The sequence below is a fragment of the Scyliorhinus torazame genome, chromosome 12, assembly GCF_047496885.1.
Source record: "Scyliorhinus torazame isolate Kashiwa2021f chromosome 12, sScyTor2.1, whole genome shotgun sequence".
Taxonomy (NCBI): domain Eukaryota; kingdom Metazoa; phylum Chordata; class Chondrichthyes; order Carcharhiniformes; family Scyliorhinidae; genus Scyliorhinus; species Scyliorhinus torazame.
Window position 1 is genome coordinate 211,247,643 of NC_092718.1, and position 18,454 is coordinate 211,266,096.

The 18,454-nt window shown below is 42.7% G+C and overlaps 1 protein-coding gene across 4 annotated transcripts in view; it reads right to left on the reverse strand.

Moving 5' to 3' along the window:
• ulk2 (unc-51 like autophagy activating kinase 2) overlaps positions 1-18,454 on the reverse strand; it is a 130,129-nt gene that overhangs the window by 60,377 nt on the left and 51,298 nt on the right. For all 4 annotated transcript variants that reach the window (XM_072469864.1, XM_072469865.1, XM_072469867.1 and 1 more), the window contains exons 4-10: positions 15,642-15,674; positions 13,393-13,429; positions 11,463-11,636; positions 7,538-7,611; positions 5,808-5,909; positions 4,784-4,842; positions 3,508-3,590 (exon numbers count right to left, since the gene is read on the reverse strand). In XM_072469864.1, coding sequence (XP_072325965.1) covers positions 3,508-3,590; positions 4,784-4,842; positions 5,808-5,909; positions 7,538-7,611; positions 11,463-11,636; positions 13,393-13,429; positions 15,642-15,674 — 562 coding nt within the window. The remainder of the gene's footprint in view (positions 1-3,507; positions 3,591-4,783; positions 4,843-5,807; positions 5,910-7,537; positions 7,612-11,462; positions 11,637-13,392; positions 13,430-15,641; positions 15,675-18,454) is intronic.

Sequence of the window (18,454 nt, forward strand, 5' to 3'; positions counted from 1 at the left end):
CACACGCCTGTCTGCATCAATGGGGCTAAGGTGGAGATGGGTGACAGCTTCAAATTCCTAGGTGTGCACATCACCAACAATCTGTCCTGGTCTTATGGACTAAACTGGACTGAAGGCACTGTTGCTAAGTATGCAGATGAAACAAAGATCTGTAGAGGGACAGGTAGTATTGAGGAAGCAAGGGGGCTGCAGAAGTATTTGTTTAGACGAGGAGAGTGTGTAATGAAGTGGCAAATGAAATACAATGTGGAAAAGTGTGAGGTTATGCAATTTGAAAGGAGGAATTTAGGCATAGACTATTTTCTAAATGGGGAAATGCTTAGGAAATCAGAAGCACAATTGGACTTTGGGGTCCTTGTACACTATTCTCTTAAGGTTAATGTGCAGGTTCAGTCGTCAGTTAAGAAGGCAAATGGAATGTTAGCATTCATGTCAAGAGAGCTAGAATACAAGACCAGGGATGTGGTCTGAGGCTGTGGTTCTGGTCAGACCCCATTTGGAATATTGTGAGCAGTTTTGGGCCCTGTATCTAAGGTTGGCCTAGGAAAGGGTCTAGAGGAGGTTCACAAGAATGATCCCTGGAATGAAGAGCTTGTCGTATGAGGAACGGTTGAGGCCTCTGGGTCTGTACTCATTGGGGTTTAGAAGGATGAGGGGGCATAGAACATAGAACATAGAACAATACAGCGCAGGACAGGCCCTTCGGCCCACGATGTTGCACCGAAACAAAAGCCATCTAACCTACACTATGCCATTATCATCCATATGTTTATCCAATAAACTTTTAAATGCCCTCAATGTTGGCGAGTTCACTACTGTAGCAGGTAGGGCATTCCACGGCCTCACTACTCTTTGCGTAAAGAACCTACCTCTGACCTCTGTCCCATATCTATTACCCCTCAGTTTAAAGTTATGTCCCCTTGTGCCAGCCATATCCATCCGCGGGAGAAGGCTCTCACTGTCCACCCTATCCAACCCCCTGATCATTTTGTATGCCTCTATTAAGTCTCCTCTTAACCTTCTTCTCTCCAACGAAAACAACCTCAAGTCCATCAGCCTTTCCTCATAAGATTTTCCCTCCATACCAGGCAACATCCTGGTAAATCTCCTCTGCACCCGCTCCAAAGCCTCCACGTCCTTCCTATAATGCGGTGACCAGAACTGTACGCAATACTCCAAATGCAGCCGTACCAGAGTTCTGTACAGCTGCAACATGACCTCCCGACTCCGGAACTCAATCCCTCTACCAATAAAGGCCAACACTCCATAGGCCTTCTTCACAACCCTATCAACCTGGGTGGCAACTTTCAGGGATCTATGTACATGGACACCTAGATCCCTCTGCTCATCCACACTTTCAAGAACTTTACTATTAGCCAAATATTCCGCATTCCTGTTATTCCTTCCAAAGTGAATCACCTCACACTTCTCTACATTAAACTCCATTTGCCACCTCTCAGCCCAGCTCTGCAGCTTATCTATATCCCTCTGTAACCTGCTACATCCTTCCACACTATCGACAACACCACCGACTTTAGTATCGTCTGCAAATTTACTCACCCACCCTTCTGCGCCTTCCTCTAGGTCATTGATAAAAATGACAAACAGCAACGGCCCCAGAACAGATCCTTGTGGTACTCCACTTGTGACTGTACTCCATTCTGAACATTTCCCATCAACCACCACCCTCTGTCTTCTTTCAGCTAGCCAATTTCTGATCCACATCTCTAAATCACCCTCAATCCCCAGCCTCCGTATTTTTTGCAATAGCCTACCGTGGGGAACCTTATCAAACGCTTTGCTGAAATCCATATACACCACATCAACTGCTCTACCCTCGTCTACCTGTTCAGTAACCTTCTCAAAGAACTCAATAAGGTTTGTGAGGCATGACCTACCCTTCACAAAGCCATGCTGACTATCCCTGATCATATTATTCCTATCTAGATGATTATAAATCTTGTCTCTTATAATCCCCTCCAAGACTTTACCCACTACAGACGTGAGGCTCACCGGTCTATAGTTGCCGGGGTTGTCTCTGCTCCCCTTTTTGAACAAAGGGACCACATTTGCTGTCCTCCAGTCCTCTGGCACTATTCCTGTAGCCAATGATGACATGGGGAGAACGTGCAGACTCCGCACAGACAGTCACCCGAGGCCGGAATCGAACCCGGGTCCCTGGCACTGTGAGGCAGCAGTGCTAACCACTGTGCCACCAAAAGTGGAGTTGACGCCACGATCCGATCAGCCATGATCGTGTTGAATGGCGGAGCAGGCTCGAGGGGCCAAGTGGCCTACTCCTGCTCCTAATTCATGTAAACCCATAAGAGGAGGGACCGGAAAAGGGTTCGGAATAACGGTGGTAAATCTGTGGAACTCTTTGCCGCATAAGGCTGCGGAGGCCAAATCACTCAGTGTCTTTAAGACAGAGATAGGTAGGTTCTTGATTAATAAGGGGATCAGGGGTTATGGGGAGAAGGCAGGAGAATGGGGATGAGAAAAATATTAGCCATGATTGAATGGTGGAGCAGACTCGATGGGCTGGGTGGCCTAATTCTGCTTCTATGTCTTATGATCTGATCGCTTCACATATCTTCTCTACTGAGTAGTAGTACACTCTTGTATACGTCACCCGATGCCTGTGTCTATGTATTTACATTGTGTATTTATGTTTGCCCGATGCATTTTTCTCATGTATGGAATGGTCTGTCTGAACTGTACGCCGAACAATACTTTTCACTGTATCTCGGCACATGTGACAATAAGCAAATCCAATCCAATCACACAGTATTAATGACCTGCGTCTAGATAGTGCCCTTAACATCCAACCTCCTGAAAACTACCTTTGCACAGGTTTTTGTTTACCTGTCCTAATACATCCTTATGTGGCTTGATTTTCCTTGATAAAGCCCATCAAGCATCTTAGGAAGTCATACTATGATCAATATATTCTATAAATTGACGTTGTTATTGTTAGGACAGGTGACCAAAAGCTTAGTCAAACAGGTAGGGTTTAAAGAGCATGTAAAAAGGACATTGGAGAAGAAGCAGAGAAGTTTAGGAGGGAATTCCTCAGGGTCTTGACATCGCCAATGCTAGAGCAATGGTCATTGGAGATGCACAAGAGATCAGCAGAGGTCTTGGCGGGTTGTGGGGATACAGAGGTTATAAACATAGGAAGAATCTGAAAACAAGCACAATAATTTTACAAACTGAGGCATTACTGGACCAAAAGCCAATGTAGGACAGCGAGCAAAGGAATGATCAATGAACGGAATTTAGTGCGAGTTGGGATATAGTTTCGGATGAGTTCAATTTTACAAAGGGCGCAAGGCCACCCAGGAGAGCATTAGAATAGTCAAGTCTACAGGGAACAAAGGCATGGATGAGGGTTTCAGCTGAGGCAAAGGCGATTATAGGCAAATACAGCAACAAAGTGAACACTGAGATCCACTAGATCTAAAACTTAATAAAGGATAGGAAATAAGGAAACTAAAACCAACTCACCAAAATCCATTCTGTCCTTCTGGTTTCTCTGAAGCAAACCAAGCAATAGGCCACCCAGGTGACTGGAAGTTTCACTTGGGATGCTGTTTGATAGATAAATCACCATCACCAGTAGAAAACAAAGGGAGGCAGTAATGCCAGATCAAATAACAAAATTAAGTTGTACTTTACTATTTGAGTGAGGAAAATAATGCTGTAACTGAAGCTCATCACACTCAATGGACTTGCACCACATTCATTGACCCATCTGCCCTGTCAATTGGTCAATAAATCTAAAGCTTGTCCTCCTGATATTGACCATGCACACTTCGCAAGAACTTCAGCACATTAAACAGTGCTTTAATTTCCTATTTAAAAGAGGTCAGCATTGGCTGTTGGGATTGAGACTTTTGCTCTTTGTAGTTATGGTCTTGAGTGGATTTGACATGGGAAAGCTACCTCTGCAGCATAGAACTTCGACACTTTGGTTCAAATGAGCAAACTCCCATCTTGAAAGATCTCAAGTGTGGATGATGTGGGAAATCTGAAAAGCTCAGTTTCTCAAGTCAGAGTTGGGGCAGGCTATTGAAGCATTTGAGGGGGTTTCCACTCTGTCTGCAAAGTGGGCTAAACAGCTGGCTTGCAGTGCAGAACAAGGCCAGCAGCACGGGTTCAATTCCCGTACCAGCCCCCCCGAACAGGCGCCGGAATGTGGCGACTCGGGGCTTTTCACAGTAACTTCATTGAAGTCTACTTGTGACAATAAGCAATTATTATCATTATTATTAACAAGTGCTATGACAGATGCATTAGCACTCACAGCGACATTGTCCAAAATGGAAACGTTCAGTTTCTGAGTTCCAACAGCCTAGACAAGTTTAAAGGACAATAATGTAATGACAAAGCAGGGCTATAATCCTACTCGCACTGAATGAGTGCACAATTCTAAACGTGCTTGACAGTACTAAAGTAATACTCATTACTAAATTAACAGCGGAAATCTCTCAAACTACGGCCATCAAAAAATTCCCTTCTTGAAACATAATCTTTCACTTTTGACAGTTCAGACTGAATTCTATCGTCTGCGCAACAGACAATTCCTCAAAAATTGAAGTTGTACCCAAGTCCTAGTATTGAAACAGTAGGAGGCAAAGTATTACGGCTACTAGTTTTCCAGAATCTATTATGCATATTCCCACTTGCATGAAGAACAGTTTTACAACTCTGATCACAATAAGTCGGGGGAAAAAAAACTTTAAAATAAATTTGACCCAGGATCAAATAGGTAATCACTCACTTAGGCACTAAAGTCTTGTTCTTCTCATAGAAGAGCCTTAAATCTTGTGGGCTGTTGGCCTACAACAGAAAGATATTTCAAATGTAAATCAGGTGTTGGCTCAGTTACTCGAGAGAACAATAACTATTAAGAAATTGCCCTGGTGGGTGTAAGCATCGAGTAATATGCCACATATTGCAATTCTATATTTTAAAAACACTGAAACAGACATTGCAGATATATCAATCATTAGTTGAAGGTGACCTAATTCTGATGTCATAATAAGCTGATGAACGTTAATCAGCTTAATACTGCAGTGTTTGAAAATAAAAAGTATTATTCCTTTTCTCTATTTTCTTTTTGTGCATGGCATGGCAGCAATATTCAATCCTTCCAACTGATCCTGAGGCATTTATTCATCGTGGGCATGTATATCCCTGAAAGTATCCCATACAATCTATGTTATGCAAGATTTTAAATTAAGGATTAAGGTGGACTTTAGAACAAATTGCTTTTATCTCAGAAGAGAAAGCTCTTCAAAAGGAGGAGGAAATTTGGGAAATCAAGATTAAAATAAGCAATTCGTACTATTAAAATGTTATTTCTGCTCAATCCCCGCAAGGTATTCCCAGCTAATGAACTCCATGTGTGCGGTTGAATGGCAAAAATTTGATCCACTTGTTTACCTGTCAACTTAGCAACAACTGTAATTGTTAACAAGACGAGTTTCAATATAATTTAACCTCTACCATCCCCACTTCAAACACCCGTTTCTCACAGGACAAAGCCTTGTGTGAGGTGAGGTGTCACATCATTACATGGCTATTTGCGTAGCTGCACAAAGCATCTTAATACCCATGCCTACCATTTTGCTGTGCAATGTTACGTGCAAGTGCAAACCTTGGGTACTCTTGATTACCCAATGTCCATTATCCCCTAATTGGGGAGAGTTTTGCCAGAACTGATAATGGGAACTAATGCACCATTTGAAATAAAAACAAAACGGTCTCAGAACATTCAAAAGCATCTTTCTCTCAATCAATACCTGGAAAGGTGGCTTGCCAACAAGACACTGAAATATTACAGTGCCGATACTCCAGAGGTCTGCCTTGGCATCATAATGTTGTGACATGATGACCTCGGGTGCCTGAAACAAAACAAAAAATGTGTAGTATCATGGAAGGAAAGGCCTTAAATCTTACTACAGCCCCTACTTTAGGTTTAATCATGTATTCTCTTAAATGCATGGTGCAATTTCCCAATTATTTTAATATCACCAATATAATAAATGAAACATTTCCTTCTCGGAGTAACTGCGCAGATTCCTTTGTCTTAATTGAATCATCTAAGGTGGCGCAGTGGTTAGCATTGCTGCCTCACAGCGCCGAGGACCCAGGTTCGATCCCGGCCCTGGGTCACTGTCCGTATGGAGTTTGCATATCCTCCCCGTGTCTGTGTGGGTCTTACCCCCATAATCCAAAGATGTGCACGCTAAATTGCCCCTTAATTGGGAAAAAAATTGGGTACTCTAAAAAAAATCTTTAAAGGTTGATCAATTTAACTTTGTATCATCTGCTTAACAAGAGAGACTTGTCAGTTGCCCAAATCACAAGAAAGAAACTGAAATTCAAACACTTACCATTTCTACCACTTCTGAATATCTCTCATGATCCAGGGACAACATTATTTTGCACTATACTATGTAATGCAGAACTATTAACACTTGAGTGATGACAAATTATGCAGGATTGTACAGCAGATATGGCTTGAACAGTAATAATAATAATCTTTACTATTGTCACAAGTAGGCTTACATTAACACTGCAATGAAGTTACTGTGAAAATCCCCTCGTCGCCACACTCCGGCGCCTGTTCAGGTACATTGAGGGAGAATTCAGAATATCCAATTCACCCAACAAGCACGTCTTTCGGGACTTGTGGAAGGAAACTGGAGCACCCGGCGGAAACCCACGCAGATAGAGGGAGATCGTGCAGATTCCGTATAGACTGTGACCCAAGCTGGGAATCGAACCTGGGACCCTAGCGCTATGAAGCAACAGTGCTAACCACTGCGCACAACAGGCAAGTTTAAAAAGCCCATATACAATCCCCAACAGTAACTTAATGTAGATTATACCTTGTGTACTCCTGTTCCTCCCTCCCCCTCCTATCAACCCCAACAAAAGCAGGTTATAATCTTGCACCAGGGAGTAGATATGATAGAGCAGGACACCGAGAAAAATAATGGGTGACATGAAAATGCAGCATTATAATGGGTTTCTACTGAGCAAGTTGAATTTGTTGATTATATATTTATCCCTCCTCATTCTCTTGCTCGAAGTGTCTAAATACACCTCAGCATTTTCTAATCAAAAAGATAGACAGCCAGGCACCAATATCATAGAATTTATCATAGAATTTACAGTGCAGAAGGAGGCCATTCGGCCCATCGAGTCTGCACCGATATGTATTCAGATTTGAACTGTCCCCTGTATAATGAAAGGATGTAATTTGTCTACCCATCCACTACAGGCTCTAAACCGCAAATCTAAGTTTTAACATCCTGTGTCTACCCAAATTGGATTTCCTACTATCTGAAAGAGGTGGGTGGTGGAGGGTTGAGACAATACATATAAGCAGTACCGTAAAATTACAGACTGAAGAAACAAGTACATATAATTACTCAATCGTAAAAAACACAGTGCTGTACAAGATAGGTAACATTTTCAGAACAATCACCATCCCACCTAGTGGATAAGCTGGTACATCACTCACCATGTACATGGGGGACCCACAAAGAGTGGCAGCCATCATATTACTCTGTAAATACCGGGCAAAGCCAAAGTCAGCTGCAAGACAATAACAAAGGAAGGCTTTCAATAATTGGATTGCAACATCTGATGAAACGTACAAAGGAAATATTTGCAATCATATCACTTCTCATCATGCCTAAACATTTCAAAGCAACAACTGCACATACAAGGTGGAAGGTTAAATCGTAATTAGAATGGTTGCAACATGACTAGGCAATTGACTCAGGATGGGCATTTTTCCATGATTTCCATGATTAACTAAACTGAGAGAAGCTTAATAAAGACAGCTTGTCTGTGAGAGCTGAGAGATAGAAGGGTAAAGGTGTATGGTTCATGCATTTGTAATGAATGACTATGATGAGGTTGGGTTTACAAGTAAATAGGTGGGTTTTAAATTTGCATGAGATAGGGAGAGACTTGATTTTTCAACTGTTGAATTTCAACGGGGGAAGATACAAAGTGAGATGGGACTTTTAGGTACATTAAATTTTAGTGACCCAAAAGTGCAAGCAAAGTACGAAAATGTGAAAACATACTTGTGAAACAACTTTCCTTTATTTTACCCGCCAGTATGCTTTCATGTCTCCTTTTAAGTTCCCTCTCACACATTCTGTACTCCGATGGCTTCTGCTGCTTTGCGCCCTCACTATCTGCCACAAGCCTCCCTTTTTTCTATTTATTCAATGCTGTATATCGCTTGATAGCCAGGGTTCACTGGATTTCTTGGTCCCACTCTTTTTCTTTATTGGAACACGTTGGCCTTGCACTCTTGCCTATTTCCTTCTTGAATGCATCCCATTGATCTGTCACTGGTTTACCTGAAAGTGTCTGCTCCCAATCCACTCCGGCAAAATCATATTTGATCTGATTAAAATCGGCCAACCCCCAGTTTGGAACTTTGATTTTAGGCCCTCCTCGTCCTTTTCCATAACAATCTTGAATCTAAATATCTCCAAATAGATGGATTAATCATGATCAATGAGCGGGGTTACGGGATAGGGTGGGGGAGTGGGCCGAGATAGTGCTCTTTCGGAGGATCAGTGCAGATGCGATGGGGTGAATGGCCTCCTTCTGCACTGTAGGGATTCTAACGGAGTTATGATCCCTGTCTGCAAAATGCTCCACCACTGATACTTCAACCACTTGCCAGACATTGTAACCTAAAATTAAGTCCAGTCCAGGACTACCCCTCTCTCGTAGGATCTTCTATGTACTGGCTTAAAAGATTTTCCTGGGCGCATTTTAAGAATTCTACTCCCTCCAAACCTTTCACATTATGACTACCCCAGTTAATGTTGGGGAAGCTGAAATCCCCCATCACTACCCTATTATTTTTACACCTCCCTGAGATTTGCCGACATATATGCTCTTTTATTTCTCTTGGACTGTTAAGGGGCCTAACTGTCTTTTACGTGGAAATCTTTTGGATTTCCAAATCAGGGTGGAGGCGTTTGAGTAATCACACGGTATACCTTTGTTGAAGCAACAACGGTTCTTTGCCTTGGGTAACATTACTGGGTTTATAATTGTTAAAAATTATTAGGGGAGTTGCTGCAAAGTAGGCAATTTACTAGTGTGTTCTGACAAAGTGGGAGTTCTAGGGGGCTGTTTCAACTGCATTACTTTTTTCTTCTCAATAAATCTTTTTAAGTTTCAAAATCTTAAAAGGTGTTCCTGGTATTCTATGCTTTTGGGGTCAGTAGCTTTTGCTCCTAATTTTCAAAAGAAAAAGAAAAAAGGGTTGTGATCAGTCAGACAGGTTTCCCTCTGGGACCTGGCTTGTTCAGCAGATAACATCTGTGGTGGTCGTATTAGGGCAGCATCAACTCTGCGTATTTGAGGAGCATCATTCAAATCTATGCAGGAGCTGAGTGGCTCCTGAAACCAGTCACTTGTTCTTGGACAATGATTATGCAGTGAGCCAGACAAAAGACAAATTGGTGGGAGAGGGGAGGGGGGGATCTATAAATATTGAAAATACCTAAGTCCAAAAGGGTAATTATTTCAGTTCAGATGCTGCTTTAAGATAATGTCTGACCTGCAACTTGTGCTTAACTTGAAACCCCAGACTATTTATTTTAGCTTATGCAGCATAAACAGAATTATTCTGTTTACTAAATAATTGCAATAATCGAAGTGTGACGCTGGCCGTCGGTTAGTGAGTGCAGTGCCTCTGTTTATAGCCCAAGCATATTCATGCTTGCCTTGCAGCAAAGTGGTAAATAATCTATGTACTAGGAATTACTACCCAAATAGGAATACTTGGAACTTCCCGGAAGAATGTGTGATGCAGTAATAAATAAAAAGCCTTGAGTCAAGTTTCTCAGAGAGAAGTCCCGGAATAAACAATTATACCACATGAATTAGCTGCTGCCAATTTATGTGCCAAGGCATCTGTTGTCGATTTGTACTTTATTTTGATCAAAATAAAAATTACCATCTCTCCTAATGGTCCTGGGCCCTTATTGGGAACCGGCTCCTCTAACGCCAGCTTTTTGCACAGGAAGAATTTGTCATGTGAGAATCTGGAGAGTGAGCGTTGTTGGAAAGTTGTTATACGATCATAGCCAAGCAATTCTGCTGTCACTAGACACCCACACACGTTCCAGCACGAGTCACTGGACACAAATCATGACTAAGGTTCCTGCCTATTTTCCATTTTCCATAGGCCATCGGCATTGAGACAGACTGAAGCACTCGCCTGCTGCAAGTGTCCATTTTCTTGCGCGTGATTCAGAGTAGGGAAGTCCTTCAAGATGTTTCAGACATGTTGGAAAATACAATTTAATCCTGTCCTCCAACTCAGCATAATTGAACACAAGACTTTGCGACAGTACAATGATTTTACCGAATGCTTAAAGAATCCACAATGGGGAGTGATCCGTTTTTGACCTTCGAAATCTAACAATTCTAGCCACAAAACTCAGCCAACACTGTTCAGTTAAAGCTTTTAATTTTTATTTGGTCCTTTGCCCCTTTACGTGGTTCTTTGCCCCTTTACGTGGTTTAAGCAGGGATTGTTCCCTCATTGGAAACACCACAAACTCAGTTTGAATCAGCAATTTGTGACAGGCGCAGATTGACATTTGTGGAGCATGTGTAAAGAACAAAGAAATGTACAGCACAGGAACAGGCCCTTCGGCCCTCCAAGCCTGCGCCGACCATGCTGCCCGTCTAAACTAAAACCTTCTACACTTCCTGTGTCCGTATCCCTCTATTCCCATCCTATTCATGTATTTGTCAAGATGCCCCTTAAACGTCACTATCGTCCCTGCGTCCACCACCTCCTCCGGCAACGAGTTCCAGGTACCCACTACCCCTGTGTAAAAAAAACTTGCCTCGTACATCTCCGCTAAACCTTGCCCCTCGCACCTTAAACCTATGCCCCCTTGTAATTTACCCCTCTACCCTGGGAAAAAGTCTCTGATTATCCACTCTGTCTATGCCCCTCAATTTTGTAGACCTCTAACAGGTCACCCCTCAACCTCCTTCGTTCCAGTGAGAACAAACCAAGTTTATTCAACCTCTCCTCATAGCTAATGCCCTCCATACCAGGCAACATCCTGGTAAATCTCTTCTGTACCCTCTCTAAAGCCTCCACATCCTTCTGGTAGTGTGGTGACCAGGATTGAACACGATACTCCAAGTGTGGTTGGTTCTATACAGCTGCAACATGACTTGCCAATTTTTATACTCAATGCCCTGGCCAATGAAGGCAAGCATGTCGTATGCCTTCGTGACTACCTTCTCCACCTGTGTTGCCCCTTTCAGTGACCTTGTAAAGGCCGTACAATCTCCAACTTTTCAAAAGGATGGGGGTCAATGCAACCTCTATGTCGTGCTCTGCACGAGACTGACTGTGCTAAAGAGAACAACCTTAGCCGTACCTATTTTGACACGAATGCCATTCATGTTAGATTTTTTCCGGCTGACGTAAGACAGTAGAATATTCTGTGGTTTCAGATCCCGATGGATTATTCCTTTGTTGTGAAGTATTCGCATGGCAGCTGCGATCTGCTGGAGAAAGACTCTAATGGTGTCTTCGCTAAGGGTCCCTTTGGCTATTCAAAACAAAAAAAGTTAGTTACCTGTAACTCAAACTCACAGAATCTTCTGATATCAGATGCAATATGCTATATAACTGCAATGTTTCGACAGGTGTAGGCTAACTAGATTTTTCTAATCGACCAAAAAGAACCAATCTCCAAGTATAAGTCGCAGATGTAGGAAAGCTGAAATTAAAATAGGCAATGCTGGAATCGCTTGGATCAGGCACAGCATCTGTATAAAGTTCATTGTTAATGCTTTGGGTGCATCGTCGCACAATGGATTTGATGAAGGTCCCATGAGCAGCACGGTAGCATAGTGGTTAGCACTATGACTTTACAGCTCCAGGGTCCCAGGTTCGATTCCTGGCTTGGGTCACTGTCTGTGTGGAGTCTGCACGTTCTCCCCGTGTCTGTGTGGGTTTCCTCCGGGTGCTCCGGTTTCCTCCCACAGTCCAAAGATGTGCGGGATGGATTGGCCATGCCAAATTGCCCTAGTGTCCAAAAACGTTAAGTGGGGGTTACTGGGATAGGGTAAATATGTGAGCTTGAGTAGGGTGCTCTTTGTAAGGGTCGGTGCAGACTCGATGGGCCGAATGGCCTCTTTTTGCACTGTAAATTCTATGATTCTATGATCAGAAACATCAATTCCAAAGCTCTCATAAATGCTGGTTGTCCTGCTCAGTGTTTCCAGTTTTTGACTGACAAATGTTACATCCTGCTCGTTTACAAGGGATGCACTTTGTGCAGTTCAACACCAAGAAGCATTTGGGAAGATCAATATAATTACAAAGCTGTGGGGAGAACATTTTTATTTCTCCGGAATTACGACTTCAGCATGTGCCCAAAACAATTGCAACATTTTGTATACACACTGATCCTGAATTACAAAACGTTCTGTTCCGATATTGAGTCACGGTAATCAAATAAATTTATGACTTAAAGCACAGGATCAGTTATAAACAGCACGACACACCCACTGAAGACAATGTTATTTTCCAGTTTAAGATTTGGAGATGTGGGAAGTCATGTATTAATTACCATGTAGCCTTATTTCAGCTCGAGAGCAATTTCGAGAACAAACGCGTACTACTGTTGTGGTATTTTGAAGTACCAGTTTTTCCATAATCTAGAATTCAACCAATTAAAATCCGAAAAAACTTACTCAAAATGCTTGTGCAATAGTTACCGTTAAGCAATTATAATACCAATATTACCAAAGCATTCAACTTTCCCATAATCTCCAAGTTCACGAAATTTCTGCACAGGCTCTGTTCTGCTGCAGGTTTCGTTTAACCTACAGTAACAGATACCATTCCCTGCTCTGCCAACTCAAGTAAAGCGAAGAGAAAAATGTAACAAAATGAACAGTAATGTAAAACTATGCTAATATTCTGAACAGAGAACAGAACATGTTTTCAAACAAACTTAAAAGTAAATGGAACAGGGATATAATAATAGTCTTTATTAGTGTCACAAGTAGGCTTACATTAACACTGCAATGAAGTTACTGTGAAAATCCCCTAGTCGCCACACTCCAGTAGCCTGTTCGGGTACACGGAGGGAGAATTCAGAATATCCAATCCACCTAACAAGCACGTCTTTCGGGATGTGGAATGTATTTAAGTAGGGAAGTACTGAATTGATGACCCCTTTCATATTGAAGAGGCATCATATCTTTGCATCAGAGTTTTGAATACTAATACTTTGAACAATATTCACTCCAAGAGCTATACCCACATCAACTGTAATAAAGAACATTTGAACTTACCTTGCAGATAATCTGCCAGGTCGCCTCCATTGCAGTACTATGAAGTGGAAGGAAAAAATGTCAGCATAATATTTGCAAGTTTTAAAATACCACGTATATTAGAGTGTCCCTTGTTAAAGGAAATACATTGTTTGTGCATCATCTCTCAAATCTAACCAAGTGAAATAAGCATAATTACAGAGTACTCATTAACACAGAACATACAGTGCAAAGGAGGCCATTCGGCCCATCAAGTCTGCACCGACCCACTTAAGCCCTCACTTCCACCCTATCCCCGTAACCCAATAACGCCTCCTAACCTTTTTGGTCACTAAGGGCAATTTATCATGGCCAATCCACCTAACCTGCACGTCTTTGGACTGTGGGAGGAAACCCGGAGGAAAACCACGCAGACACGGGGAGAACGTGCAGACTCCGCACAGACAGTGACCCAGCGGGGAATCGAACCTGGGACCCTGGTGCTGTGAAGTCACAGTGCACACTGGCGCTACCGTGCTGCCCAAACTTCACTTCTTTACCAGGGAACAAAAGCACTGCCAAATGATGTAGAGGTAAAATCGCCATTGTCCCAGATGACCATAGGCTGATTTGAGGGGGAGAGCTGACTGGTGGTAATTGAACCTGGGGATCACCATACCTCAGGGGAGGAGCAAGGTTGAGAAGGGTGTAGTCACTAAAAATCTAGCACGCTGCATTGTTCTCGTCTGAAAATTGGACAGCCTAGTTGTGTCACAAAAAGAGTGTACTTCATGAAAGATATGAAAGGTGAAAGCTAATGGACCCAAGGAGAAAGTAGAACACAGTTTCCTGCTCACCCTGACAAACGTAGTGATGTTAAATAGCTACATTCGATATCTTTATGACTGTTGATCCTCGTAATCCACTTTCCCGCCTTATCCTCAAAACCCTGGAATCCTTTCTGATTAAAAGTTTGCTTATATATTTCTTAGTCATTACAGAAATAACGTGTTTGAGGCTGCACCACTTTGATTCTGTTTTCTCCTCACAGTCTAGTCACTTACAGTCCGATGAACAAGTGGGTGAGTTGCTCCCAGACCGCTGCCAACATTACCTTTTTCATATAAATTTGGAGTACCCGATTCTGTTTTTTCCAATTAAGGGGCAATGTAGCGTGGCCAATTCACCTACCCTGCACATCTTTGGGTTGTGGGGGCGAGACCCATGCAGACACGGGGAGAATGTGCAAATTCCACACAGACAGTGACTCAGGGCCGGGCTCGAACCCAGGTCCTCGGCGCCGCCATGCTGCCTCTCTGCCAACATTACTGAATCAGGCAATGACAGTGTTTCCCCGCCTCTGCCTCCTGTTATCGCTGTCAGGGGACACTGTGATATGGTTGCAAATTATTCCCATTTCTCTCGCTGGTGGGACAATACATTTCACAACAACAACGGTTCATCATTTTAGAACTGCCGACATTAACGACACTAACCCTAACCCTAATTTGGTCAATCAGCTGGCTGATCCTGAAAACCCTTCACCGGGTTAGTTTAAAGTCGCCATAGTCCCAGATTACCATGGGCTGTTTTCCCCTTTGAGGGGGAGAGCTGACTGGGGTGATTTAACCTGAGGATCACCGCACCTCAGGCGAGGGGTCAAGTTGAGAAAACAGGACCTTCATGAGTAACCTCAGCCAGTGCGGGAATTGAACCCACGCTTCTGGCCTCGCTCTGCTTCACAAACCAGCTGTCCAGCTAACTGAGCTAAACCGGCCCCCAATATAATTTTAGGTGACAAAACTGAATAACCAGAAGAAAGATACCAAACAGGCCCAAGTCTCATCAGACATGAGGTTGTAGTCACCAGCTTCCCCAATTACAAAGGAGCTACAAAGGAGTGGGCAGCACGGTAGCACAAGTGGATAGCACTGTGGCTTCACAGCGCCAGGATCCCAGGTTCGATTCCCCACTGGGTCGCTGTCTGTGAGGAGTCTGCACGTTCCCCCCGTGTCTGCGTGGGTTTCCAACCACAGTCCAAAGACGTGCAGGTTAGGTGAATTGGCCATGATAAATTGCCCTAGTGACCAAAAAAAAAGGTTAGGAGGGGTTATTGGGTTACGGGGATAGGGTGGAAGTGAGGGCCGAAGTAGGTTGGAGCAGACTCAATGGGCCGAATGGCCTCCTTCTGCACTGTATGTTCTATGGCTATAAAAATGTGAATATTCCATCACACCGCATGCAGAATGAACAATATCTGAATAAACAATAAAAGTATCCTTTACGCTTACCTCCATCACTAAGTGGACAGAGTTTGGAGTCTCCTGGAATGGAAAAAAATGAATTCAATTATTCACTGAAATAAGAGATCCGAAAATAAGAGATGGAAAATATAGACTTGCCTGGGAACATGTGGTATTGAAATGCATTCTGCAGAAAAAGCTTACTTCAGCAGAGAAAGTATTTCTGATATGGTGGAGGTTCTACATCTCATAAGCCAAATAATTTTATAAGCACTTCCAGACAATAATTAAGTAAGGTTTAGCGTCAGCAATAATAGGTCAGAACAACTAAGGGCACCTGCTGTTAGTTCGACTTGTCCTTGCACGTCTCGGTTTATTGTTGTGCGTGGCAGGCTGCTGAAAGTATAAAGCGATAATCTCTCCAGCTACATCCCAGCCTTGCCATTTGGTCCCGAATGTATGACTGCTTATTTCTCTCCCCCTTAACTCCCTCAACAGAGACCAACCATTGTCAGTCCGCTTGCTAGAGTTCTCCCCCAAAACTATTTCACCTTCCTACTTCATTCCCTGCCTTCAAAACTCTCCTTCAAAAAAATTAATCAATTCTTCTGCTCGGTCTTTGGGCTCTGCCACACAAAATGCTCTTCCTTTGCTCAGCATCCTCTCGGATTGTCAAGTGCTCCCAACGGTTTAAGACAAGAATAGCACGTGAAACGTGACTGCCCTTGTTTTCACACAGCCCAGTCAAAAGAATCAACATAAACTGTAGAGAACTATGGCCCAAATCATCTAATCCTGAAAAATGAATGGCAGAATCTGAAGATGAAAATAAAATACTTGTTAGTTAAAATGTTCTTATTGCAAATGCAAAATATTTACAACAGCATTTGCAAAGCCAAAAAGAAGAATCGTGGTCACAAGCATTGACCGATGATGAACGCTGAATATGGTTTATTCATTTATCGTTCCCCCACTAGCAACCATTCACATCTGGCCACTTTGGTCAATACCAATTCTATCAGACTTTAAATAAATGCAGACATTAGTGATGACCCGTCTCGGGGATCGCAAAAATTTAGGATTGTCCCATGGAGTGGCAAAATGTGAGTCGGTGTACCCCATGATATTCCCAACTTCAACCACGTCATCGGGGCGGGCACCAAAAGAGGAACGAGAAAGAGAGGCAAAAAACTCTTGAGTTGCTTTGTTGCTACTCAACAAATCTCGCTGCTGGAGATGAAACGGGACAATAGACAATGTGAAATAGTTTAATATTAAAGCATCTCAAATATTTAGCTGGAGCAACTGCTATTCATTCTGGACAGTTTGACTGGCCAAAGATAGGGTAATCTTGGTTTTCCCCGAGAACTAACTAATTTAAAACCCCAAAGCTCAAATTTGTATCAGGTTCAGGGTACAAAACCATGGCTCAGTTGTAAAAATAAGTACCAAACTTGCCGTGGAACTTGGTCATATTTTTACATGCTTGCATAGCAAGAGCACATTTTTTTCAGATCACAAGCATTATTGGCTTGCAGTTGAGCCTCACACTGAAATGTGGGCAAAGTACCAACAGCAGCAGCTGGCAACCAACTATTAATATCACTTCCAGCAGTGTGCATGCACGTGATTAGTCAGATGGCAGATTGTGCCGAGTTATTCCCAGTATTAAAACAGATTCCATTCATAGCAATTACCTACGGTACGCCTACATTATTCATTTGTGTATATATATATATATATATATTTTTTTTTTTTAAATAAGTTTATCACCAATTTAAATTTCCATTCATGCAGTCCCTGATGGATGCGTGGATGCGTAAGAAACAAATAAACAAACTACCTGAACCAGCACTTCTCTAACAGAATTACAGCAGATATCCAAAACAGATGCCGGGAATATGGAAATAAAAGACAAATCAACATGCTAAAACAACAACAAAAAACAAAGTTTACAAAGTCAAGAGACAGTAGGCAAGCTTCAGTTAGGCACAGAGGAACTCAAGGAAAACGGAGTTACAATAGCTGGGGTCTTAACTGACACCAAGGAAGATGGCTGCCAGATACCAATCATCGCGGGCCAGGACATTGTTGCAGGAGGCCTTCAGGAGCGCGGCCTTGATCCAATATCCTCAGCTATTTCACCAATGATCTTCCTGCCATCATAAGGTCAGGAATGGGGTCGTTCTCTGACAATCCCAATATTCAGTTTCATTCATAACTGCTCCACTAACGAAGCAGAGCAAAGCACAGCAACCTTGTCAACATACAAGCTGTAAGCTGTGGCTGACAAGTAGGTAACAATTGTTTCACAAAGGCACCAAGGTAATAGTCACAGGGACATAGGATCACCTGAAATAAGAAGAATGGCAAATGTCCTTTCCCCAAACAACTGGGTTTGCCAATGATCAGGTGGTCAGAATGGACCAGTCCAATGCAGTGGCGTCAGTCAAGTATGGAAAAGATCATTGTGACGGCGTTTTTCTCGACAGCTCAAGATTATTTATCTACTATAACTCTCATCACAAATACGTTGCAAAATGCACCTGAATAGATGTAGCTGCAACTGTAACTCAATTCTGTTTAGTACCGAGCCTGATTGGCTACTTGCCATTGGACTCAATACCCAGCCTCCTCAATCAGAAGCACACTGTGGTTGCAGTGAATACAATTTATAGGACGCACTGCCAAGGTTACCTCAAGAGCACCTCCCCAACGACCTCAACCATTGAAAAGGACAAAAGCAGGAATGCAGAAGGAAGACCATGAAGCTTGCTTTAATCACACAGCATCCTTACTTTTATATAGCCATTCTTTCAGAGGTGCTGGTTCAATAACTAGAAATTCCTAACCTAATACCA